General features: G+C 44.1%; 1 protein-coding gene, 1 long non-coding RNA gene and 1 pseudogene across 2 annotated transcripts; 2 read left to right on the top strand and 1 right to left on the bottom strand.

Moving 5' to 3' along the window:
* Positions 1-1,247: 1,247 nt before the first annotated feature.
* Positions 1,248-6,761, top strand: LOC124676569. The gene is made up of 4 exons (XR_006993692.1): positions 1,248-1,331; positions 4,314-4,425; positions 4,505-5,332; positions 6,417-6,761. It is a non-coding gene; the product is annotated as an uncharacterized LOC124676569 (long non-coding RNA).
* A 10,502-nt stretch (positions 6,762-17,263) lies between these two features.
* LOC124670831 lies at positions 17,264-17,996 on the bottom strand (annotated as a pseudogene).
* A 772-nt stretch (positions 17,997-18,768) lies between these two features.
* Positions 18,769-20,144, top strand: LOC124676166 (BTB/POZ and MATH domain-containing protein 2-like). The gene has a single exon (XM_047212241.1). It carries the CDS (start codon positions 18,896-18,898, stop codon positions 19,997-19,999), a length of 1,104 nt encoding a protein of 367 aa, XP_047068197.1. The 5' UTR covers positions 18,769-18,895; the 3' UTR covers positions 20,000-20,144.
* Positions 20,145-27,607: the final 7,463 nt, after the last annotated feature.

Genomic DNA, 27,607 nt, shown 5'->3' with positions numbered 1-27,607 from the left:
ACTATCGAGCATAAATACTCCCTCTTGGAGTTAAGAGCAAAAACTTGGCCAGAGCCTCTACTAATAACGGAGAGCATGCAAGATCATAAACAACACATAGGTAATAACTTGATAATTAACATAACATGGTATTCTCTATCCATCGGATCCCGACAAACACAACATATAGCATTACGGATAGATGATCTTGATCATGTTAGGCAGCTCACAAGATCCAACAATGAAGCACAATGAGGAGAAGACAACCATCTAGCTACCGCTATGGACCCATAGTCCAGGGGTGAACTACTCACTCATCACTCCGGAGGCGACCATGGCGGTGAAGAGTCCTCCGGGAGATGAATCCCCTCTCCGGCAGGGTGCCGGAGGAGATCTCCAGAATCCCCCGAGATGGGATTGGCGGCGGCGGCGTCTCTGGAAGGTTTTCCGTATCGTGGTTCTTTTTTTTCAGGGGTTTCGCGACGGAGGCTATAAGTAGGTGGAAGGGCAGCGTGGGGGGCCACACGAGGGCCCCACACCACAGGTCGGCGCGGCCAAGGCCTGGGCCGCGCCGCTCTATGGTGGCGGCCCCTCGTGGCCCCACTTCGACTCCTCTTCGGTCTTCTGGAAGCTTCATGGCAAAATAGGACCCTGGGCGTTGATTTCGTCCAATTCCGAGAATATTTCGTTACTAGGATTTCTGAAACTAAAAACAGCAGAAAACAGCAACTCGGCTCTTCGGCATCTTGTTAATAGGTTAGTTCCAGAAAATGCACGAATATGACATAAAGTGTGCATAAAACATGTAGATATTCTTAAAGAGCACTAAGCTCCCAGGGTTGCCGGCGCTCCTGGGCGTTCTGCAGGTCCCTTTCGCGGGCCCCGCAGGCAAGGAAAAAATGCGGCCGCTCTCGTTGCTCGGGACGTGTCACGCAGCTAGAGGTGTCGCTCGTTTCTGAACATGGCGGTCCGGTGATCAAGGCGGTTTCTCCAAAAGTCAATGCCTTCGCTCGCCCCTCCCGATCCTTTCCCCTGCCGTTAAATCGATTCTCCCCCACTTCCCAACGCCCTCTACGTGCTCCCAGCCACGCCGCCTCCGCATCCCGGCTCCCTCTCGGCCTCGCCGCCGACCCGGCTCCCACGCCCTGCGCCGCATCCACACGCGCTCTCAACCTCACCGTCCATGACATCCTGGTTCCTGCGCATCCCGACGTCCCCGGCCGCTGATGCACACTGCACCTCTGCGGCGCTCCTCCACTCGCCGATGAGCCGAGCAGCGACGCCTGTTCTGATAACTTTGATGTTGGCCGCTTCCTCCTGTACACCCGGTTGGCACAAGGAGCACTCAAGTGGTAGGTCGGATCCCCCACTTCAAAGGAGCAATCCCCCTCCCCCCCCCCCAATCGATTCTATTTGACTGTATTTTTAAATCAATGTGCATGAACTGCATATTCTCATCTTAGATGGGTTTGCTTTTTTTTTTTGCCTCTTTATATGCCTTTTGGATTCCACTTCTTCGGAGAGTTGGGGGCTTGGGGGGCCTGCAGATTGATATTTGTGCTGGATTCAATTATTGAAAACTACGCACAAATAGGGCCTGCAAATTATAGGTGTAAATGTATGGTTGAAAAGAAAATCCACCACTCACCTCATGTGGATTTCTGCAGACCATGTAGAAGAATCAATCTCAGTATTGAAAGCAATTTTGTTACTGCATCCAACATGAATCGGTCAGTACCTACATATTTCAGACATCAAATCTAACTGGATCCTTCTCTTGCATGAGCATTATGAGCATTACAGTGAACCCAGCTTTATAAAAACCATTGTTCTTACTCTGTTTAGTCGTGAAAAGGAGCGTTGGCATGGAAATGACTCATGATAATTGATACGTGTTCCAAGAGCTGTAAGCTCCCGAGGAAAAGGAGATGTGGTTGCCCCCATGGTGGCCGCTGGTTTGTTCTTGATTAGCACACAAAATGTAGTCATTGTTTGTTGTTCATCTGGGTCATATTAACTGCTATTGGATTTTGCCGTCTGTCATCTAAGAGCTATTAGATCTGTAACCTCAAATGGCTACCTATCATTTTTCAAATTGGGTGCAAACCTGGAATAGTATTTTGGCATTATGACACACCTACGGGCATTGTGAAACTTGCACGTGAGGCATGCTATTTAAAATGGATAGATTGTGGCATTTGTAGGTTTCATTCATTAATAGGCATTTGTAGGTTTCATTCATGGACTATGCTACCGGGCGGCGCCGCATATTTACTAATCCGTGCGGCGGCAGCTCTTCCGTGTCATGTTGGCCTATGTGAGCGCGCAGGCAACACTGCCCCCTTCCCCTGACCTGAACGCGCATGCAGCCTGTCTCCTCACCCAAAGCGAGCCCACACGTGAGACGCGAAAACTGCTGGCATGCAAACCATCAGCTAACGTGTCCCATCAGCCGGCCATCATTTGCCAAAAAGTGCATGCATGTAGGAGGATTATACTAGTACGGAGTACTAGTACTTGCCATCGTTTGTTACTAGCCTTTTTATCATATTGATCGTATATTCATGCCCTAGTATTTTACGCAAACCTCACAAATCTTCCTGTCAAAAGCAGGTTTTTGAATTTTACTATCAGTTTAGGTAGAAAAGGCTATCATATTATTTAGCAATAGCTACCCGGTTATTTAAAATTAGCTATGGAGTACATTATTTTGTCGAAACAATGAACAGGTTCTCGGATATTGTTACCAGATTAGTTGGTATTAGCTATCAGGTTATTTAACAATAGCTATGCAAAATTTAACAACAGCCACCAGGTTATTTTTAATAGCTACTGGATTTTTCGAAACAAATGTTGGATTGTGCAAATACAGTTTCCAGATTATTTTTTAATACCTATCAGATTATTTAGCAATAGCTACCACATTTTTTTTTGCGAGTAAGGTACTACATTATTACAATTACTACCAAGTTATTTTAGTGCAGCCACAGGGTTTTTTTGAAACAAATACCAAATTATTTAAAAAATAACAGATATGTGGGTGCGGTAGAAAACAGTACTACTCCATAGGCCATCTAGAGCTACGTAGCAGGCACGCGCAAGCTCTTCACATTATAGCGAACTGTAGCACTGCATGTTGATTAGACTCTCTTGCACAGCCAATTTACATGAAAAAAAACTACGTCTTACCTGCGTCGGAGCACACGCCAGCATAAGTGGGGCCGTTCGCTGTCCGTGCCATAGAGTAGAGCGAATCGTTTTTCAATAAGTGTAAGCCTGTACGTAGATTTTCCCTAAAAAAATATCGAACGAGCTCGCATGTGAACTGTCGCGCGGCCCTATAGGGGGGCGTACACGTTTTCCGAATCCCGTAGGCGTCGCACGGAACGACTGCTGGTGCGGCGCCAATGATTAGATTTTCCCTTCATTCATTAATAGCTCCAGGTAATATGCACAACACCATGCTACGGGGTATTATTTGTAGGATGCTTTCACCTTTTTCTAATGTAATTGCAGTATGAAATTCCTCACCAATTTGGCTTCATGGGATATAGTTACTTGAAAATATAAAAGATGAATGTTGTTTGACGATGCTATTGAGAAATAATATGATGCACACTTTGCTGCAGCGATGGTCACCAAAATCAAAATTAAGTTCTAATTTAGTTAGTTATACTCTAAAAAGGCCAACATTGTTGGTGCATGCAGATAGTATCTTTACAATGCTTGCATACTTGTATCCATCTATGTTGGCCCAAGTGCATAAGCAACTAAAATTTTAACATGATATTGCTGCCCTGGTTTAACATCTAAAGGCCTCTCAAAATCTCGCATTATAGAAGGGGGTATTCATCTGGGTTCTACCATTTTTTCTTCTATGTACAGTATAATAAGGATGATGTAGTCATATATGAGCGCACCCACAAGCACTGGATGTGGAGAGGAGCTAGCAGACTCACATCGTGAGGTTGCACCGCTTTGCTAGCGGCAGCTTCTCGGCCACCAATAGCAACCACACCCTAGCCATTATGGATCAGTTCCTCCTGATGCACTGGAGCTGACTAAGGATGATTGTAACTAAACTTCTGTTTCATGATGTAATACAAGCAATAGTTCAAAAAAGTACTATGTGGCGACTGAGTATCCACTATTGATTCAGTTACCTTTGCTCATGCACTGAATGTATTAGTCGTAGGTCAGCTTAGTTCTCGTGGCATGCCAACATTAATTAATGAGTATGTAAAACAAGAAATGATCAAGGCTATAAATAAGAGGTACTCCCCTCCTAGAGTTCTATATATTTGTTTTACTTTTGCATGATGCAAGTGGTTTAGTTTTATTGAACAGAAACTTTATCATAGACTGGATCTCACTTGGGAAGAGCGGAAGGTTTAAAGTCTCACAAGACTACTGAGTATGAATAACAAGAGATGAACCAGGCTGTAGGTAAGGGGTACCTCTCTGTTCTTAAATTCCATATTTTCATACTTTTGCATGACGGGTTTGGTTTATTTTCATGTGGCAGGAACTTTACCACATAGATCTTGCAAAGAGCAGAAGGTTAAATAGCACCAGGGAACTTCACTTTTATTGTAGACATTGTGAAAAGGTGTGTTTGCTCATATCCACGTGATGCCAGTCATTGTTAGGAGTACTTTTTGATAAAGGTGTCTCTTCTGGTTGATCACACCTTTTCTTTCAGTTGGCTAACAAAAAGAGTGTTATAAACGGTTTGAAAATATATGGTCCTAGCTATGCAGAACACACAGAATTTCATATTTCACCATCTCTCCATTTTCTTTTTCCGGCAACTGTTACTAATTGGCTGGCGTCTTACACTTCCAAGTTCACATTGTCTATCTGTTTGGTCAGGATTAGAGATTACTTATCTTTTATCAGAGACAAAGTTTTCATTATTTAATATTTTCTCACTGTTGTAGATTTTTCTCGCCCAATCACTTTCAGGCATGGATGTCAATTCTCAGAGTTTCTGTTGATTTTATGCATTGGGGTCGTGTTGCCTGAAAGTACAACATATTATTTTTGGTCTCTCTTTTGCTAGAAAATTCCATCTTTTCTATGTAAAGCTGGTTCGAAAAAGATAATTTGACTCCACATCTTCATGGGTATGAAACTTAAAAAAATGAAATTCTATACATTGCATGTCAAAGCTTATGTGCGCAGGGTACTGGGGATGCACGTCTCAGCACTGAGGTATCCATTGATCTTTTTCGCCCATCCACCGGTGAAGAAGATCCAACAACCGTCCATATGCAGAGTAAGGAGCCATTAAGTTCCCGCTCTGGAGTCCGTGCTACATAGTTACAGTCTTGCAGTACGGATGATGTCATTGGTAGGTAACCATCAACTACTGACGTTCTGCAGTACTTGGTATCAGTTCTGAATCCTCTTATGTGTTCTTCGAGTATGGTGTTTAGCTCATAGTTTTGTCTACTCGATTAATGTGGCAAATGCATTTGTTGTGTTGCATATTAGTTACCGCTGATTCTTTGCAAACTTTGAGTTAATAAGGTTAGTTGCTGCAAACTTTATGATGCTATCCCTGTGTGTTCTTTTGGCTGAAACCGTGGAATTTGATTCAATTTCTGTTAATACTATCATTGTTCCTGGTGTTTCCAATTAGTTGCCATTAATTCAAGCCAACATTCCTCTGAAATGCCCTGTCAACTCTTCTCTTTCCTCTCTCTCTGCCCATCACCTGGTGCTTTGCCCCTTAATTCAAGCCAACATTCCTCTAATTTCTTCTCTTTCCTCCGCAGTTGTTAAATTTTTGGTATATCCCTACATTCATTTTATCCTAATACTCATTTTGTCCTAATACCCATGTATTACCTACGTGGTGCTTTGGCTTAGAAATTGGATTGATTATAATTCAATTGCTATCATTACTATGCTGGGTGAACTAAAAATTTGCTAATGTATCATCGATGCTGCTGTTATTAGCTTCCAGATTATTGGCTTTATGCCCTCCTTATTATCATCTTGCACATTTTGTATCTTTCTGCGTAGATGAAATTAGATGCTATGGTCCTTTTTGGATGTTTGCATATGCCTGAATAGCCATTTACTTGTTGGAATTAGTCACATATATGGATGCATTCTGAATGGTGAGAAGATGCACGTTATGGCATACATGATTCCATGATCTGCAATAATAGTGCAATATGTATTCCTGGTAATATTATTCAGTTTTACTCTTGGGAAACATATACTGGTAATAATAGTGGAGTACTTGTCTGTTCTGCTCTTGGCATGGGGTCTTTGTTGATGACACCTTCGTAGAAAAGGTCATGCCTGATAATTCATGGACATATCCGCATTGACCTTTTATGTTCCAATTGATCTCTTGCCCTAACTAGAACTGCATCTATCTAGCGAGAGTTCTACATGTATCCTTTGTTTCATGCTTTTTCCAGATGTTGCTGGAGCGGCAGCTTTTAAAGGGAGGTTGGGAGCCTATCCATGTGATGTTTTGCGACTGATATGTTCAGAGCAGTACACAAAAATAAAGCTAATTAATTAAGAGTTTAAGACTGATAATGTATGATCTAGGCATGTATACGTTCTACCGATTAACCCTCCAATAGTGTGAAGCTAACTAATGTGAAGCAGTCCACACAAACTCATGTGTGTTGCAATGTTTTATTCAGTCTCTGCGCTGCAAAATAACTTATTTTCCTCTTTTCCCACACACTTAACCCTTTCTTGTATTTGTATCCGTACCATGTATCATAGAAATTATGTAACATGTTATGCTCTAATTACTAGATACACACGGATAAGCAGTGGATATTAAAGAATTGTAATTCCTGGATACTAATCAGGTTCCTCTCATATCATTCAGTATTCTACTTATAACAACAATCAATGTGCAAAGTGGTATGTGCCACTATTGCTTTAGCCGGCCATTTAGATTGTTGCACGGAATACAATCATATTGTGCATATTAGTGAACATGTGGAAGTTCTGTTTGTTTGTTATTTAATATGAATATTTTAGGTTCACTTTTCACATATCCTTTTGTAGACCTTTTCTTCTGAAGGCATGCTCAACTATGGATGATGTCATTTTGATTCAACAATGCTGATTTGAATATTAGCTTTACACCATTATTAGGTTATGTTTCCTTTTCTCTCCAAGCACTTGAGGACACATTATCTTCGTGGACAATAACAACTGTTGGGGCCCTTCCTCAGCCAATAGTTTAATTTTGCAGCACCAACAACCAGGTGGAGTTCTGGTCAATATGGTCCAGTTATGGATGGTAGTTTCTCCAGCGCAGAGCCAGCCAGCCACAAGGCTGAACTCTCGCTATGGCTGTTATTAAAAGCTCAGCCTAGCCATTTGTGCTTAAAGTATGTTTACTTCTCTCCTCCTGTACCATAGAAATTTAGTTATCTCTTAATCTAATACATGTAAAAGACATGGAAAAGATGATGTGATTATAGATGAGCTCTTTAAATTTTGTAGATCTACTAGAATTCACTTATATCAGCTCAAATTACAGTACATCACCGATACATGTGATATCCTCCTCTATACAACATGTCACTTAGAGTGCTTGGGGCTTGTTTGATGTTGTGTTCAGTCACACCATTTTCAGTATAAAAGAAGATTGAAAAAGGATTATACATTTTATTGGTTCTTCGCAAAAAAAATTGTAAGGAACTTTATGGATATATCATGTTTTCAGGAGATGGTCCATTGTTGTTGTTTTTCGTTTGTGTTTGTTAATTTTTTTTGTTCTTCCGGTACATATTTTAGCAGTTCACTGATATACAATCATTCACCATTTTGTTTGCTTTATGCTTTTCTGGAGGGTGCAATACTTCGCTGATAAAAGTGGTTTTATTTGCATATCTATAAACTGATTTGTGAGGTTGTGCCTACACAGGTTGCATGGAAGATGGGAGTGGTATTATTTCCATATGTGTAGACTGATTAGTCAGATTATGTGTACAGATTGCAAAAGTTAAACGATAAAAGCAAAGAACGGCGCGGCAAGACGCGCAAGGTCCTTCTAGTCATCAATAATGTGGCATGGAACATAAGAAATTATCGATACGTCGGAGACGTATCAGACATATTTGTCCATATGCAACAGCGGAGCGTGTATCTCTCCCACACAATGAATGCTAGGATCCATTTTATTCAAACAAAAACAAAAACAAAAACAAACCGACGCTCCAAGCAAAGCACATAAGATGTGATGGAATAAAAATATAGTTTCAGGGGAGGAACCTGATAATGTTGTCGATGAAGAAGGGGATGCCCAAGGCATCCCCAAGCTTAGACGCTTGAGTCTTCTTAAAATATGCAGGGGTGAACCACCGGGCATCCCCAAGCTTAGAGCTTTCACTCTCCTTGATCATATTGTATCATCCTCCTCTCTTGATCCTTGAAAACTTCCTCCACACCAAACTCAAAACAACTCATTAGAGGGTTAGTGCATAATAAAAATTCACATATTCAGAGGTGACATAATCATTCTTAACACTTCGGACATTGCACAAAGCTACTCGGACATTAATGGATCAAAGAAATTCATCCATCATAGCAAAAGAGGCAATGCGAAATAAAAGGCAGAATCTGTCAAAACAGAACGATCCGTAAAGACGGATTTTATTGAGGCACCAGACTTGCTCAAATGAAAATGCCCAAATTGAATGAAAGTTGCGTACATATCCGAGGATCACGCACGTAAATTGGCATATTTTTCTGAGCTACCTACAGAGAGGCATGTCGAAATTCGTGGACAAAGAAAGAAATCTGTTTACGCGCAGTAATCCAAATCTAGTATGAACCTTACTATCAACGACTTTACTTGGCACAACAATGCACAAAACTAAGATAAGGAGAGGTTTCTACAATAGTAAACAACTTCCAAGACTCAAATATAAAATAAAAGTACTGTAGTAAAAATATGGGTTGTCTCCCATAAGCGCTTTTCTTTAACGCCTTTCAGCTAGGCACAGAAAGTGTATATCAAGTGTTATCAAGAGATGAAGTATCAACATCATAATTTGTTCTAATAATAGAATCAAAAGGTAACTTCATTCTCTTTCTAGGGAAGTGTTCCATACCTTTCTTGAGAGGAAATTGATATTTAATATTACCTTCCTTCATATCAATGGTAGCACCAACAGTTCGAAGAACTGGTCTTCCCAATATAATGGGACAAGATGCATTGCATTCAATATCCAAGACAACAAAATCAACGGGGACAAGGTTATTGTTAACGGTAATGCGAACATTATCAACTCTCCCCAAAGGTTTCTTTGTAGCATTATCAACAAGATTAACATCCAAATAACAATTCTTCAATGGTGGCAAGTCAAGCATATCATAAATTTTCTTAGGCATAACGGAAATACTTGCACCAAGATCACATAAAGCATTACAATCAAAATCATTGACCTTTATCTTAATGATGGGCTCCCAACCATCCTCTAACTTTCTAGGAATAGAAGTTTCAAGTTTTAGTTTCTCCTCTCTAGCTTTTATGAGAGCATTTGTAATATGTTTTGTAAAGGCCAAATTTATAGCACTAGCGTTGGGACTTTTAGCAAGTTTTTGTAAGAACTTTATAACTTCAGAGATGTGGCAATCATCAAAATCCAAACCATTATAATCTAAAGCAATGGGATCATCATCCCCAATGTTGGAAAAAATTTCAGCAGTTTTATCACATGCAATTTCAGCAGTTTTAGCAGTTTCAGGCAATTTTGCACGCTTTGCACTAGGAGTAGTAACATTGCCAACACCAATTATTTTACCATTAATAGTAGGAGGTGTAGCAACATGTGAATCATTAACATTACTAGTGGTGGTAATAGTCCAAACTTTAGCTACATTATTCTCTTTAGCAAGTTTTTCATTTTCTTCTCTTTCCCACCTAGCATGCAATTCGGCCATCAATCTTATATTCTCATTAATTCGAACTTGGATGGCATTTGCTGTAGTAACAATTTTATTTTCAATATCCTTATTAGGCATAACTTTCGATTTCAAAAGATCAACATCAGAGGCAAGACTATCAACCTTAGAAGCGAGAATATCAATTTTATTGAGCTTTTCCTCAACAGATTTGTTAAAAGCAGTTTGTGTACTAATAAATTCTTTAAGCATAGCTTCAAGTCCAGGGGGTGTGTTCCTATTATTGTTGTAAGAATTCCCATAAGAATTACCATAACTATTACCATTATTATAAGGATATGGCCTATAGTTATTACTAGAATTGTTCCGATAAGCATTGTTGTTGAAATTATTATTTTTAATGAAGTTCACATCAACATGTTCTTCTTGGGCAACCAAATGAAGCTAACGGAACATTATTAGGATCAACATTAGTCCTATCATTCACAAGCATAGACATAATAGCATCAATCTTATCACTCAAGGAAGAGGTTTCTTCGACAGAATTTACCTTCTTACCTTGTGGAGCTCTTTCCGTGTGCCATTCAGAGTAATTAATCATCATATTATCAAGGAGCTTTGTTGCTTCACCAAGAGTGATGGACATAAAGGTACCTCCAGCAGCTGAATTCAATAGGTTCCGCGAAGAAAAGTTCGATCCCGCATAAAAGGTTTGGATGATCATCCAAGTAGTCGATCCATGGGTTGGGCAATTTTTAACCAAAGATTTCATTCTTTCCCAAGCTTGTGCAACATGCTCATTATCCAATTGTTTAAAATTCATTATGCTACTTCTCAAAGATATAATTTTAGCAGGGGGATAATATCTACCAATAAAAGCATCCTTGCATTTAGTCCATGAATCAATACTATTTCTAGGCAGAGATAGCAACCAATCTTTAGCTCTTCCTCTTAATGAGAAAGGAAACAATTTTAATTTTATAATGTCACCATCTACATCTTTATACTTTTGCATTTCACACAATTCAACAAAATTATTGAGATGGGCAGCAGCATCATCAGAACTAACACCAGAAAATTGCTCTCTCATAACAAGATTCAGTAAAGGAGGTTTAATTTCAAAGAATTCTGCTGTAGTAGCAGTTGGAGCAATAGGTGTGCATAAGAAATCATTATTATTTGTGGTTGTGAAGTCACACAACTTAGTATTTTCAGGAGTACCCATTTTAGCAGTAGTAAATAAAGCAAACTAGATAAAATAAATGCAAGTAACTAATTTTTTTTGTGTTTTTAATATAGAGTGCAAGACAGTAAATAAAGTAAAGCTAGCAACTAATTTTTTTGTGTTTTGATATAATGCAGCAAACAAGAAAGTAAATAAAATAAAGCAAGACAAAAACAAAGTAAAGAGATTGGATTGTGGAGACTCCCCTTGCAGCGTGTCTTGATCTCCCCGGCAACGGCGCCAGAAAAAGAGCTTGATTGCGCGTATTTAACACGTCCGTTGGGAACCCCAAGAGGAAGGTATGATGCGCACAGTAGCAAGTTTTCCCTCAGAAAGAAACCAAGGTTTATCGAACCAGGAGGGACTAAGAAGCACGTTGAAGGTTGATGGCGGCGGGATGTAGTGCGGCCCAACACCAGGGATTCCGGCGCCAACGTGGAACCTACACAACACAACCAAAGTACTTTGCCCCAACGAAACAGTGAGGTTGTCAATCTCACCGGCTTGCTGTAACAAAGGATTAGATGTATAGTGTGGATGATGATTGTTTGCGAAGAACAGTAGAAACAAGTATTGCAGTAGATTGTATTCGATGTAAAAGAATAGGACCGGGATCCACAGTTCACTAGAGGTGTCTCTCCCATAAGATAAATAGCATGTTGGGTGAACAAATTACAGTCGGGCAATTGACAAATAGAGAGGGCATGACAATGCACATACATGATATGATAAGTATAGTGAGATTTAATTGGGCATTACGACAAAGTACATAGACCGCTATCCAAGCATGCATCTATGCCTAAAAAGTCCACCTTCAGAGTTATCATCCGAACCCCTTCCAGTATTAAGTTGCAAACAACAGACAATTGCATTAAGTATGGTGCGTAATGTAATCAATAACTACATCCTCGGACATAACATCAATGTTTTATCCCTAGTGGCAACAACACATCCACAACCTTAGAACTTTCACGTCATCGTCCCGCATTTAATGGAGGCATGAACCCACTATCGAGCATAAATACTCCCTCTTGGAGTTAAGAGTAAAAACTTGGCCAGAGCCTCTACTAATAACGGAGAGCATGCAAGATCATAAACAACACATAGGTAATAGATTGATAATCAACATAACATAGTATTCTCTATCCATCGGATCCCGACAAACACAACATATAGCATTACGGATAGATGATCTTGATCATGTTAGGCAGCTCACAAGATCCGACAATGAAGCACATAAGGAGAAGACGACCATCTAGCTACTGCTATGGACCCATAGTCCAGGGGTGAACTACTCACTCATCACTCCGGAGGCGACCATGGCGGTGAAGAGTCCTCCGGGAGATGATTCCCTCTCCGGCACGGTGCCGGAGGCGATCTCCTGAATCCCCGAGATGGGATTGGCGGCGGCGGCGTCTCCGGAAGGTTTTCCGTATCGTGGCTCTCGGTGCACGGGGGTTTCGCGACGAAGACTATATGTAGGCGGAAGGGCAGCCTCGGAGGGGTCACGGGGGCCCACACAACAGGGCCGCGCGGGCCCTATGCTGGCCGCGCCGCCCTAGTGTGGCGGCGCCCCGTGGCCCCACTTCGTCTTCTCTTCGGTCTTCTGGAAGCTTCGTGGCAAAATAGGCCCCTGGGCGTTGATTTCGTCCAATTCCGAGAATATTTCCTTACTAGGATTTCTGAAACCAAAAACAGCGAAAACAACGAATCGGCTCTTCGCTATCTCGTTAATAGGTTAGTGCCGAAAAATGCATAAATACGACATAAAGTATGCATAAAACATGTAGATATCATCAATAATGTGGCATGGAACATAAGTAATTATCGATACGTCGGAGACGTATCATGAAATAATTGCAAGGTGTTGTTTTCAAAATTATCTTCGAAAATCATATGATAAAGTTAATCGTTGGTTTCTTTTCCAATGCATGGATCTAAGTGGTTTCAATGGTAGTATGTCTGGATGTATCAAATAATCAGTTAGATGAGGAACTTCATGTGTAAAAATCAATAGCTATCTGGGTGGATCTGTTGGAACTCACAAATGAGTGAGGCAAAGGGATCCTATCTCACCGCTGCTTGTTAATATAGCGGGTGATGTGGTTGCTAGAATGAAAAGACTCAAAATAATGGTTGAATCCGTGCATTGGTTCCACATTTAACACCTAAAGGTGTTTGTATTCTACAATAGCCTTATGATACTTTAGTTATGTTTAAAGATGAATTGGAAATGGGGATTAATGTGAAGCTCTTGTTATACTTATTCAAAATATGATAGAATTAAAAGTTAAGTTTGATTCGAGTGAGTTGGTGCCGACTATTGTAGAGGGTCAGAAACTTGAGATGTATGGTTTATTTATCTATCAAATAGGGAACTCGTTTGTGAGGTACTTGGGAGCCCTAGGTTAATGGTCGCATGTTGAAAATTAAGATATGAACATTTGAAAGAAAAGACATTCAAAACATTTGGAAGGGTGGTAAGGAGGATCAATGTCTCTCTGTGTGGCATACTTTTTTTATTGACTCTTCTTTGAATAGCATTTCCATATATTATATGTCTTTATTCATCTTCTACAATTTGTTTGTTGATACTCTAGCTAAGATTCAAAAAATGTTCTTCTATCAAGGTGCTAGTTCTGTAAGAAATTATTACATGATAAAACGGAAGTACATTTGTAGATAAAAAAGGCAAGGACATTTGGGAATAAAAGATATGTGAAAAAAGAATATGCGCTTTCTTTCGAAATGGTTGTGGAGATTCGAAACTATGGAAGGCTTGTGGAAAGATTTGGTGTGTGCAAAATATACGAACAAAAAACCTCTAGCTTTTGCTGGACTTAAGAAATTTGATTATGCATGTTGTTACGATCTTTTAAAATGAAAATCATATATTCATTGGAACTTAAAATTAAAAGGAGGAGGAAAAAACCGAGATTATCCAAGGTGATAAATCTTTTGCACTCACGATTTGTTCCAATGATTTTATTTTTGCACTCAAGATTTGTTCCAATGAATTTTTTATGTGTTTCTTTTTGGCCTACCATTTTGTTCTACGCGTAGATTTAATTTGTTCCTTTTCGATATTTTTTGTTCCAACTATAGTGTGATTTGGCTCCGTAGAGTCTACTTTTTGTTCCTTGTGTAGACACGGCATGTTCTGCATACTCTATAGTTTTGTTCCACCTTCAATTGCCGTGAAATGGTTTGAACGAACTCTTGTTTTCGTTAGTCCCAAATAGTTCATTAGCAACTGTGTTTTTGTTCCTCGGGATAGTTTGTTCTACTTTGTCTGAAATTTTTTTCCTTTTTTTCCCACGACTGTTCGTTCACTCGAAAGTTATGGTTTAATGAGGGAATTGCAGTTTGCACCAGGTCCTGATCCGGCCGTTGCAAAGACCACCAGGTCGACGTCTTTTTTGCAACATCCACCAGCCCTTGTACTAATCTGTTGCATTCTAGTCTAAATTTTACTTTACCGCGTTGATAGTTTTATTAGGGCATCTCCAACAGCAATAATTTGGCGCTGCAAAATCTATTTCGCGTGTTGCAAACTAGCCGAATTCCCCTCCACCGGAGGTGCTATTTCGCAACGCGGATAGCCCGCTGAAAAAGCGCCCGCAGCGGAAGCATAATTTACAGCGCCACAAACACATTTTAATAGAAGATAGTCTAAATAAAAGATCTAAAATACCATTAAAAATACAATTAAAATAGATAAACTACTAGTCTACTCGTCGGCAGAGGTGGTCTCGCCAGACGTCATCTCAGCAAGCATCATCGTCAGCCCAAGTCGTGTTTGGGTTGACTATCTCACGGTTGGCGATGTCCCGATGGCGGCGCCGGTCTACCCTTCGCTGCGCCCTGAGGTCGGCGAAGAAGGCCTCCGTGTTGTCGATGTCACACTAGCGCATCAGCTCCACGTCGTGCTCGGCAATGGCGATCCGGCGCTGCGCCTGGCGGTGGCGTCGACGGTCCTCGTCGTCGACGAGACACGGCGTTGGTGCGAGGAACTCCGCCTCCTCCAGGGACTCGACGTCCGAAAAGTTGAGGTCGCGCCGCGGCCGCCGAAATCGCCACGCGACCGCGTCGTAAGCACGCGCCGCCAACTCCGGTGAGTCGTAGGTGCCGAGGGTGAGGCGGAAGCCTCCGACGCGAAGCTCCGCGTATAACCTGCCGTTGGGACGTGCTCGGACTCCGTGGAAATCGGACGACCCGCGGCGGCGCGGCGGTATCCCGGCGACGAAGGTTGAGCGGTGGCGGAGTGCGTGGGAGAGCGGCGGCGAGGTGTGGCGCGACGAAGCGGCGAGGCGTGGCGAGACGAAGCGGCGACTGGAAGTTTCCACCGCGATTTGTTGCGCGTGCACACGCCTGTTGGACGCCGATGATGGGCTCGGACGATGGCCTCGTCTTCCTGCACTATCCTCCCCCTCCTCACGCGATGCTATCCCGAGGCAAGGCAGATAAAGGACTCCCGCAAGAAGCAGAGACTATGGTGGTGGCAGCGGCGGAGGCGGGATCTGTCCAATCGGTGCCGAGCTTCTTCGACAACACAGAGGCCTTCTTCGCCGACCTCGGGGTGCAGTGAAGGGCAGACTGGCGCCGCCATCGGGACATCGCCGACCGCGAGATAGTCAACCCAAACATGACTTGGGCTGACGATGTCACTCGCTGGGGCGACGTCTGGACTGAGACCACCTCCGATGCGCTAGTGCGACGTCAACAACACGGAGGCCTTCTTCGCCGATCTCAGGGCGCAGCGAAGGGTAGACCGGCGCCGCCGTCGGGACATCGCCGACCGTGAGATAGTCAACCCAAACATGACTTGGGCTGACGATGACGCTCGGTCGAGATGACGTCTGGCGAGACCACCTCTGCCGACGAGTAGACTAGTAGTTTATCTATTTTAATTATATTTTTAATGGTATTTTAGATCTTAATGGTATTTTAGATCTTTTATTTAGACTATCTTCTATTAAAATGTGTTTGTGGCACTGTAAATTACCTTCCGCTGCGGGCGCTTTTTCAGCGGGTCATCCGCGCTGCGAAATATCACCTCCAGTGGAGGGGAATTCGGCTAGTTTGCAGCACGCGAAGTAGGTTTTGCATCGCCAAATTATTGCTGTTGGAGATGCCCTAATAAGACTATCAACGCAAGGCAAAGCAAAATTTAGACTAGAATGCAACAGATTAGTACAAGGACTGGTGGATGTTGCAAAAAGAACGACGACCTGGTGGTCTTTGCAACGACCGGAACAGGACCTGGTGCAAACTGCAATTTCCTCTGGTTTAATTTGTTGTTCCACTTACAATTTTTTTTATTTCTTGGGAATTAACATATTATTCCATCTTATACAATTATTTTATTCCAACATAAGTCGTGTGTTTTGTTCCACGTGAGTTCATTTATTTTACTTTTCATCCTATTTTTTAATTCATGTCTTCTAGAACTGGCTTCCTAGGCAACAACCTAGCTAGGCTACATCTAGTGCAATACTGAGTTTTCACCACTTGTTATTTATTTTCTAGAAAAAATCGTGAGAAAACCATGACAAGCAACACATGTACGTTGTTACTAACTAACTCTTAATAACTAGCACCGGGCTGCCATAAATTATACTCAAATCGTGCATATGCATGCAATAGCCTAATGGAGTAATTAAGTTTCACATGCAGGCCATAGCGATAGGGGCAGCAAATCGACAAAGACCAAAGGGCGCGTCCGACGTCCTCCTATAGCAGCCTATAGCAGATGCAGCTCAATTCTTTAGCCCCACAACAAAAATTTAGCAAAAAAAAGAGCAACTTAAAATAGGAGGTCTTCCCTACACGCGGTAGTCAACCAACTTGTTTATGATTCAGTGCACCGCATGGAATCCCATCTTCCCCCAAACCGAGTGAAACAAGAGCACAACATTGTGCACAAGAAGTAATACAGATTGCAGTTCCGAAATCAGGAAAAATATAAAGTGAGAATGATGCCAAAACCTAGAGTTTTCATTAAATCTTATTGTTTGGTGCTAATGAGTCATTCTGTCATGTAATGTATAGAAACAAAAAAAATATTAGAAGGCTAATTTAGAAGATATACATAAATACAGATATCCAAACCAGACTAAAGTTTAGTACTACTGTTTAGTCTAGATCGTGCCGTATCTTATTCTACTTCTCAGAAGACTTGTCAGTCCAAATGCTTGACATCCTGTCTAATATATACTTCATAATAAGCGGGTAGCTCGCTATGAGACATTTGAATCCTTAAGTTAGTTTGTATGACGGGAGCAAGCATGTCCGGTGATGCCATGAAGTGGATGCAAAAGTTTGTCACAGTTGGGAGCAATGTTGTTGCTATGCTAAAGCTAGTGTGGTTGCCATTGTATGAACATCAATTGTCTCTCTCAACTTACTTTCACATAGCAACCTTAGCATGTTGACTCTGTAACGATCCGCCACAACAAGTAGCTGCATAGTCACAGCTTTGATATCTTTGCAGTTGTTAGGCAAGGAATCTATGTAGATGAAGTGAATAAGCACCTCGAATATCAGAGGCTCAATGTCATCAATGTTTATGCAGTGTGTGGTTTTTTTTTTCCCCATTGGACCAAAGATCTTGGCAGTGAAGATGGAAGGGCGAAAAGCCAAGACACATATGTGAGAACGGAACAATTGGCTACGCACATCAAACGTGCCATGTGCACCTTCTCCATCATTCAACATGTTCTCAAAATCTTTCTGTAGATTTGGTAGCAGAACCGTGACGGAACTCGTCTCGACATCTTGGGTACGAGCTTATTTGGCAAGAGTTAGAAACACCTAATTTGATGAACCCCCAATTGTCACTAGCCAGAGAGAAGGTATGCCTCATGCAGGCGTTGGCAACTTCTTTTGTGGCCATTCATTGCAGTTAACTTTTTTTAAGCTTAAGGGCATGTACATTGGTTTAGACAGATGCTATCTGTAATACTACTCCATGTCATCTATAGATAATGATACAGATAGTGTATATAATAGTCTGTCTGTAAGTTATCTATTTTTAGTCATAGCTATATGTCACTATAAATTATAGACACCCTTCATACAACAGCAAAAATGGTGTCTGTAAGCCGTCTGTAAGAAGCCTACAGACTGTCTGTAACTTTACAGACAGCTTCCTTCTCTCTCCTAATTCTCTTTCCCCCACATCACCAAAATCACCTATAACTACCTCTTACAGACAGCTGAGTCATCACCATTGTACATGCCCTAATTCATTTTAGGTAACTGTTCCTTGTAGTCAGTCTTGGCCCAAAAATTAGGCCATTCATTTTAGCCCACAGACCATTACGGGGCAGCCCGCAGCCAGGGCAGGGGTTTCTCTTAAGCCTTACGGGAGTTTCGGCTTGAGCAGAAAAAGCTCAGGCAATTTCCGTTCAATTGCAGGGGTTTTCCTCTCGTCATCCGTCTCCACCTCGCCCTCCCCCTCCCCCTCCCCCTCCGGCGGCCGCCTCGATCTCCACCCTCTTCAGTTCCGGCTCCGGCTCACGCAAGGGGGGAATCCGACGCTGCGCCCTGCCGGGAAGCCAGGGAAGGGCTCCAACCCCTGACCCGCGCCCCCGTGCGCGGCGGATCTTCCCCCAACTGATCCCCGATGTTCCTCTCCCCCGACTCGGTCCGCCCCCGCCGATCTTCCGCCGCGGCGTGCCGATCGTCGCGCCGCTGAGATCATCGGCACCGATCCACGCGACCCTGCAATGCGCTCATGGATGCAGGTCTCCACAAATCCCTCAGCTGATCGCCCCGTCTCTTCCCCCTTCCATGGGTGATCACCAGCGCGACCTGGCCTTCCCGCCGCCCGGCCACTGCCTCCCCAGGACATCGTCGATGAGCGTCACGGACTCCGTCACCGCGGTCCACGACTTCAGGGTCACCGGCTACTCGCTGCTCGACGGCATGGGCGTCGGCAGGTACGTCAGCTCCAGGGTCTTCACCGTCGGGGGGCTCGAGTGGGCTGTCAGGTTCTACCCGGACGGCTCCACCGCCCACTGCGTCGGCAACGCCTCCGCCTTCCTCTACTACTGCGGCCGTGACAAGGACGTCAGGGCCAGGTTCACCCTCAATTTGATGGAGAAGGATGGCAGGCTCTCTCAGGTAACCAACGCCTACATGAAGCATTCCTTCTCCCCTGCTAGTGACAACTGGGGATTCATCAAATTTATCGAGAAATCCAAGATTCAGGGCTCGCCCTTCCTCCACAATGACTGCCTCACCATCAGATGCTTGCTGACCGTTGCCAAAGAGTCTCGTACACAAGACGTCCAGACCAGCTTGATCACGGTTCCCAAGTCAAATCTGCACAAAGATTTCGAGAACATGCTCAACGATGGAGAAGGCGCGGATGTCACGTTTGATGTGGGTGGCCAACTGTTCCGTGCTCATCGATGTGTCTTGGCTTTCCGCTCTCCGGTCTTCAGGGCCGAGCTCTTTGGTCCGATGAAAGAAAAGGCAACACAGTGCATCAACATCGATGACATGGAGCCTCTCATATTTGAGGCGCTGCTTCACTTCATCTACACTGATTCCTTGCCTGATCACTGCAAAGACGGCAAGGCTGAGGCTATGCAGCACCTACTTGTTGCCGCCGATCGCTACGGAGTCGATAGGCTAAGGTTGCTCTGTGAAAGTAAGTTGAGCGACACAATTGATGTTCAGACTGTGGCAACCACACTAGCTCTAGCAGAGCAACACCATTGCTCCCAGCTGCGACAAGCTTGCATCCAGTTCATGGCCTCGCCCAACATGCTTGCTCCAGTCATAGAAACCGAAGGATTCAAACATCTTGTAGCGAGCTGCCCGTTTATTATGAAGGATATATTAGATAGGGTGTCAAGCATTTGGAATGACAGGTCTTCTGAGAAGTAGAATAAGATGACACCTATTGGGCTCAACAGCAGTGTGTCACCGTTATATCTTATGTCTAATGCATTTTTGTTTGTATACATTACAAGACAGAATTGCTCATTAGCACCGTGCTGCAAGTTTAATGAAAACTACTGCTTTTCACATCCTTCGCTCTTTTCTATTTTCTTGATTTCAGAATTGCGATCTGTTTGCGTGCTGAATATTGAGTATATATACTGATCGCCTGATCGCTCCTATGAGGTTATCAGCAACCAATTCAACAAAACAATGAAACTGTATTTTGTTTCAATGTAATGCATTGAAACTGTAAGCCGCATTCTACTATCCATGCTTCAGCCTAAACCTTCTTTGCCCCTTTTCAGAAGCGTGTGGTACTCCTTTTGAGATGTTTTGTAGTTCCCCCTGAATAATACTAGTAGAGTACCTAATTTGTATTACCAGATAGAAAAACGTTTTTTGTTGTTGCCCTGAGCAGATAGATTAACGATAATAGTGAGAAACAGGTTTGTGAGTTCTCATATCCCTTTTCTTGATGTCGCCGTCCATAATTAAGATGACAATTGATATTCCAGACGCATGGGATGGGAATATGAAATGCTCAAGGCTGTTCGGATGACTGCAAGCTTTCAGTTCTGGTTCCTGCACGGACTGATTGGGTGTCATGTGTGAACTGGACGGGTAACAATGCCTCCAGTTTTCTGCATATATAACAGTTTCCTGAACTCAGTGCAACAGCACTTCAACAAAAGATCTGTTCCAGCACTGTTCCTTTGCCTTCCCTTTGACATGGCTGAACTCTCAGGTTCCTCGTCCCAATGGTGCCACCTGCCCAAGACATCGTCGGTGAGCCTGACGGAAGCCGCGACTGCGACCCATGACTTCAGAGTCACCAGCTGTTCGACGGTGTGGGCGTGGGCAAGCATGTGAGCTCCAGTATCTTCCGCGCTGGTGGCTGCACTGGATTGCGAGGTTTTACCCGGACGGCTACAAGGAAAATGCCTCTGGTTCATGTGCATCAGTTTTCCTGCATCTTATCTGGACAGCCATGGATATCCGGGTGAAGTACAGCCTAAGCATCCTGCTACAACATGGAAGTGCGACTTTGCCAGTAAAGCACAGTGCAACAGATATTTTCAAAGCACCAAGCGACAACCGAGGCTAACACAATTTCGTCACTAAGTCCTGGCTGAGGAACTCGCTGTGCCTGGTCGCCGATTGCTTGACAATCAGGTGTGTGCTAACTGTCATAAATGGATCTCACATAGAAGATGTTGACCTGAATTTGGTTGACAGCCATGTTTAGTTGTCGTTCAAAATCTCAAGGCCAATACTTGCAACATTTTGGCATTGCCGCCATTTGGTGACAGAGTTTGTTGGCCGTGGACTGAACAAGTTTATGCAAGCACCAGGCCTCCAGAGTGGGAGGTGTAAACCAATGTTTTCGTTTAGGTCACTATTCCCTAACGTCACACGTATATGAAAGGAGGAGTCCTCTCATTATTGAGCTAACGACCTCACATAAGAAGAAAAATCTAAAACTACGGATTCTGCCGGTACGCTTGAGGAATAGAAGCTCTCACTAGCACCGCCGGCCACTCCAAGGGAGTGCCACCGGCGTAGGACAGCTACCTCGACAAGCAGTTCGTACCACACCATCTCTAGCATCTCTAGGGTATCTTCAGGCCGACGCATTTCGAACACCAAAAATGTCCTCACGCATCTGTTTGCGTTGGTCCGCGGATGCCATACGGGCTCAGACGTCCGTTTGCATCGGGGTGTCTCTAGCGGTGCGGACGCATCTTTTTACGACAAACACTGTCAAGGTCGTTAATGGCGGTTAACGTCACGTCGACGCCTACCGTCGGCGATTACCGGTTCCCGCGTGATGATGGTTGTTCTCGCGCATGACCAACAGATTGGGGCGTTTCGCGGGCGCGGAAAACGACTTGCGCGCCAACGCTGTTTCCCGCCCGCCGTGGATATATATGGTGGACACTGGTGTGGGAGACGGGCACAACCTAAACCCTAGCATCTATCCATAGCCGAGCACAACCTTAGCTGGGATCAAGATGTTCAGATGTGCCGCCTAATCCACCCGGTGGAGGGGGAGCAGCTAGCCGCCGATGCCTTTCAGGCCGATCAGCTGGACCGGGAGACGGCGGAGGCGGAGGCGGTTGAGCTCGCGCTAGAGCGTCAGCGCCTGTTGGTGGGCAGGGCGGAAATCACCGACGCCAGGGCGGAACTCTGGGCCGAGCGCGCCGAGGCCAGGACGGAGCTCACGGAGGCGCGGGCAGAGATGGCGGCGGCTGCTCCGTTGCCGGTGGCCCCACCCGCGGATGCCGTCATCCACGACATCGCCGCCAACGACGACGACATACTGAGCCGCTTTGAGTGCACCGGCGACCAAACCGTTCTGCTCGCGTCGTTCAAGACCCTACCTGGCGTCGCCCAGCGCCGCCAGGCTTGGGCATCGGAGGAGGAAGCTCATAGCTATGCGGTCGCCATGGCTCGGGCGTACATGTGCTCCGACCTGGATTCGGTCACGCGGAGGGGACCGGATCCCGCGCGGGTCAAGCAGGAGAACCGGGAGCTGGCGGACGCCATCGCTGCTAGGGACGATGCGGTGGCGGTGGCTAGGGACAGGGCCCGCTAGAATGCCCACATGGCGATGGTGGTGGAGGCAGCGGAGGCCGAGGACGTGGTGGACCCGGCGCACGAGGCTGCGGCGGCGAAGAGAGTTATGTGGGACTCCTCTCTGGACGAGGCCCTCGAACGATGCAGGCGGCAGGACGATCGCCGGCGTGCGCGGCGCAAGGAGTGTGTCAAGCGCTCGCGCTTCAACGATGGCGTCGGCCCCTCCGGCGACCATTAGTAGGCTGCACGACTGCGAGTAACCCGGCCGTGGTAGGCCGCGCGACGGCGAGTAGGTAAAGCCGTTGTAGTTTTAGTTAACTCGACTAACCATCCCTGTAAAGATGATCCTTTTGGCCAATCAATAATAATGAATGAATTTTTTGCTTAACTAGTCACTGCCTAGCGGTCCCCACAGCCAACGCGGTCACTTTGCGCGTCCGCAGAGACACAAACCTGCTTTATATTTGAGCCGTGTTTGCTTCGCCACGGATGGCCTAGGGACTATGTATCATCCCGCTGGAGCAATGCACAGACACATTTTTGGTCCACGTGAACGCAACCCGCTGGAGATGCCCTTACACCAATCGCCAAGGGCTACACCATACCTGCATCAAGCTGGCACAACAATTCTTCATCTTGCTGCAAGTGCATCTCCTGATATCTCTTTCTAATCATTCATTAGGTGCTCTAGGTATGATCAACGCATGTTAATATTTCTCCTAAGGATGAGCTAAATAGATCATCTATAGTCCTAACGTTTTGCTTAGGAGTATTGTTTAGCCTCATCCTAATTTAGTGAATATGCTTACGATCGAGCTTTACTTCTATTGGCTAGGGATCAATATGAGCATGTTTAAGAGAGCCTATGATAATGTTCTCTTGCGCACCGCACGTCTATGTTTTGGTTAATTAATTGTTCATGTATTAGTAGTGTTCCGCTTTTTACTAGCAATTAGAAGGAGGAGAATCAAATATTAAGAAATGAGAATAAATTTTCCAAAAAGTGTGCCCTAAAAGGAAAATCAACAAATAAGGAAACACAAAATGCCCAATTTTTGGAATCCTTTGACCACGGGGAAGGGATTTCACCTTGCAACTGCCGGCACCTTATGGACGACGATGGCCGAAATGCTCGACATGTCATGTTCATCGCCGCCGCCCCCTTATGGTGGGATGCAAACCATGCCGTAGATGATGAAGATGACGAGTCGCGTAATGGATGGCGGCGTGCCCGATCTCCATGTCACGGGCGCCACCATCGCCTTTTAACATTGCCGCACGAACCATCGCCGCCCGCCGCCCTCTCACTTCATTGGTGCTCCTTATTGCGGGCAGATCCCCACGTCCACACGAGACAGAGCCGTTCGACGGCTCACTTCTCCGGTGAACGGGGTCGGCGCATCGTATGGAAATTGGCCGGAGCCGCCTCTCTCTTGTTGGAGGCGAAAAGATCAGGGGAGAGGGGGAGAATTGAGGCTAGGTTTGCGTACACCCTGGTTTTACTCAATGCGGGGTGGCTCCTGGGGTGCCGTTGATCACTATCGAACGGATGAGAACGCATGGAAGCAGAACTGGCCACCTATTGGGCTTGAAAGTTAATGGGCCTCAATATACTCCCTTCTCGCCGTAATATAGTGCGCATTGGTTTCCGTGAAAATCTAAATACACTAACTTTGATCGAGTTTATTAAGAAAATGATCTATATCTGCAATACCAAATATATACCATATTAAAATATAGGTAATATGTTTCTCGTTTTATTGATTTGGTATTCTAGATGTTGATATTTTTTCGTATAAACTTAATCAAAGTTTACACGGTTTAACTTTGAAAAAATCTAATACGAACTACATTTAGGCACAAAGGGAGTGTCTTTATGGCCGAAATGTTTTTTTGGCTGTTTCTGTCTTCTTATATTTTCAGTGCATCTTACGTTTTACTACAATGCATATAACTTATGTTCTGCACTGATTTAGAGATTTTAATTGCCTAAAAATATGGTTAGTGTTCATCTTAATAATTTTTTTACTCCCTATTAGTCTTAGAGAAAGCGATTTCAAAGTTTCTATGCTTACGCCGTAAAAAGTTGGCCTCGTTGATTAAGGAATGTTTTCCATCGATAAATCTTTCCAAGTTGACCCTTTATTAAACTCCCGTCCGCCTTAAATCTCTCTCGCTCCGTTTATATTTTCCTATTGGCTATAATAACAACCATTGAATGGACGGAAGACCCGAACGTCAAGTCGTCAAGGACATCAAAGTGAAAACGCCTTCTTCCTCCAACCAAGGCCATCGTCCTGCACAGCTACTTCATCCTGGCCACGGCAAAACCCATGGCATATGGCATCACCCAGCAGCACAGGGAGTGTCACGCTCGCCCAGCCCCGGTCCCCCGGATGGCCGCCGGCCTCGCCATGCTAGCCCAGCAGTGTGCGGAAACATCGTCTCAAATGTTGGCTTCCCTGAATTAGAAGATTGGAAACAATTTCTAGAAAGTTCATGTGCCTTGAGTTGGCTTCCCTTAAGCAGTGGCAGTGCTCATAAGTAACATTTGTGAAACCTCAGGAGCAATCGTGGAAGATAGCCCCCTCCTCTCATAGTGAATTATCTGATTGAATGATGAACCGATTGCAACCCATGTGCTGTGCTAAACACAATCCCTCCCGCAGAGGGTTTGCTTTTGGCCATCATCGCGTCAACAACAAAAGGAAGAGGCTTACTTTGTCCTACGATGAATGTACCCTATAAGTCTCTTACCACAAGTCCACAATGCCAGCACTTCGACGTCCTTCGTCCTCGCTATAAACGATGTCGACATGGAGTTTCAAGGCTCCCTCGGGCAAGTCCAAGACTCCTTCCTTTGTGCTGGATGTTTCCGAGCCCTCCACTAGTTAGCAGCAAGAGTGCCAATTGACTGAGCTCATCGATGTGGAGTTTGGATAGTTTCCCCATGGACATGTTGGCCGGTTCCCTCTAAATGTACCATGATCCTGTCAATACTGGTAGACCAATACATGCTCCCTTCGTACAAATAATATGATCCGCTTTATCCAAATTTGTGGCTTCTTCGGTTAAAGATTGAACTCCTAGATTTGCTTAGCTTGAAGGCATGTAAACAACATGTGCATGATATCTTCGCAGCCAACCCGGTAAACTGGTCAACCGCTAGTTGTTACGATGTGCCTTTTCTCCATATTCCAAGACATGGAATAAGCCCATGCAAATCCCTTTAACCTAAGATTTTGATTTTCGTCAGCATATTGAGTTTCCACAGCTTTTTTCACATAGAACTGTTTTTGAGATCTTGTCACACCGAGAGCTCATCTCTCTCTACAGTCAAACTGGTACTTGTAGAGGCATTTTTGCTGTAAGGCACAGAAGTTTGCCTTTTGACTAGCCAGAAATAGAAGTCTTAACAGTGATCTGCGGTAAAGCCGATCTCAGCGACTTATGTCATGCCTAGCTGTCAACATGAAGCATGCAAGTTTTGCATCTGGACTTGGTTGAAATACAACTTTTAACAGTCAGGAGACCTGAGGAAAAAGGATTCACTAAGAAGTTTTAAATAAAAAAGGACAGTGCTACGATGCAGTGTAGACATAACTACATTACAGAACTAGGTACAATATCACTTTGCCAAATCTGGTTGCATGGTCAAGCACTCTTCATTAAGAACATAAACAATGAAGCATTCTTCATACTCATTATTCATAGGAACAAGAGCAATTTAACACCACCCGACATATTCAGTGTTATCACTGAATAATTGCTTTGCTTCTCGAGAACTATAATGGAGAATACATAGCAGATTAATAATTCATCGTGGAGAATACACAGCAGAATAATAATTGCATAGATACAAAACGTCTATCATTCTGAACATAATGGAGAACACCACTTTGAAATGCACAGGAAATAACCTGGCAAAAACTGTCATCAGAATATTTTGGATTGTGCGACCTCGGCTAAGCCAAAACTGAGGTAAAAAGCCATTATCCTCGGGGAGATAAATTATAAAAAATGAGTGAGAAGAATAACCAAGAGCTGCAAATGATCAGCAGAAGAACAGAAGGAGAGTCAAGATATTTACTGAACTATGATGGAAACGGGGTAAATAGCAGAGGCAAAGTGGCAAATGATCATCTAAAAACAAATATAGCATGTAATTACATATTTTAAGAGTTACATAACCCCTGAGTTGAAACAAATACACAGAATCCAGGAGAAACTAATCTAAGTGAATCCCAAAATCCTATATGACATTGCCAAAGAGTTAGTCTTCACGTCTTTTCATTTTATTGGAACATACTGATAGGATAAAGGGAGGGACTACGCAGAGCATGGAGAATGAACATGTGCCAGACAAAGTAGGGATGCCTCTGTTGTTTAGACTTTGTTGGAGCTAGCGTTCCTCTGGCCACAATTCACTCTTCTCAATGCCGCAGTGACAGAGCAGAGCCCAGACTAGGGTCACGAGCTGGGCTCCAAACTGGAGAGCCGTCCCGTGCGCTTCTGCCTTAGAACTTGGGGCAATTTGTATGAGTATGTCAGCCCATACCTCGGCTAGGATCTCCCAGCGACTTTCTTCGTCCTCACTGTCAATCAGTTTCTTGCCCATCATGGCGCCTTGTATCAATATGTTTCCACTCAGCTCGATATCCTGCCGGCTACCTGCAGGAACAGCCTGTGATAATGCAACGAGCTTATCGTACTTGCTCTGTGGTGAGTTGCAGCTTCTCAGAAGGTCATTAGCATGCTGAATTGTGTCCAAGAGTAGCTTCTTGGATGCAAAAATGTTCTCCGGCATCAGGTTGGGCTTTGATATCAGTAGGTCAAGACAGTACCGAGACAAGCAATTGGCCACTGTGTTTGCCTTGCTGAAGTTTCCGGCAAGATCAGGCCTTGTATTTCGAACAAAAAATCTAAATAATCCTCTATTATTGGTATAGCCTTGGTCTTGCTCGAGCTTCACCT

Source organism: Lolium rigidum, chromosome 7 (genome assembly GCF_022539505.1).
Source record: "Lolium rigidum isolate FL_2022 chromosome 7, APGP_CSIRO_Lrig_0.1, whole genome shotgun sequence".
In the NCBI taxonomy this organism is placed as follows: Eukaryota; Viridiplantae; Streptophyta; class Magnoliopsida; order Poales; family Poaceae; genus Lolium; species Lolium rigidum.
This window is presented reverse-complemented; position numbering and strand designations above follow the sequence as displayed.

Bases quoted from the DNA above. Each gene is read 5' to 3' on its own strand.
- LOC124676166 (XM_047212241.1), top strand. From the start codon at position 18,896: ATGGGTGATCACCAGCGCGACCTGGCCTTCCCGCCGCCCGGCCACTGC.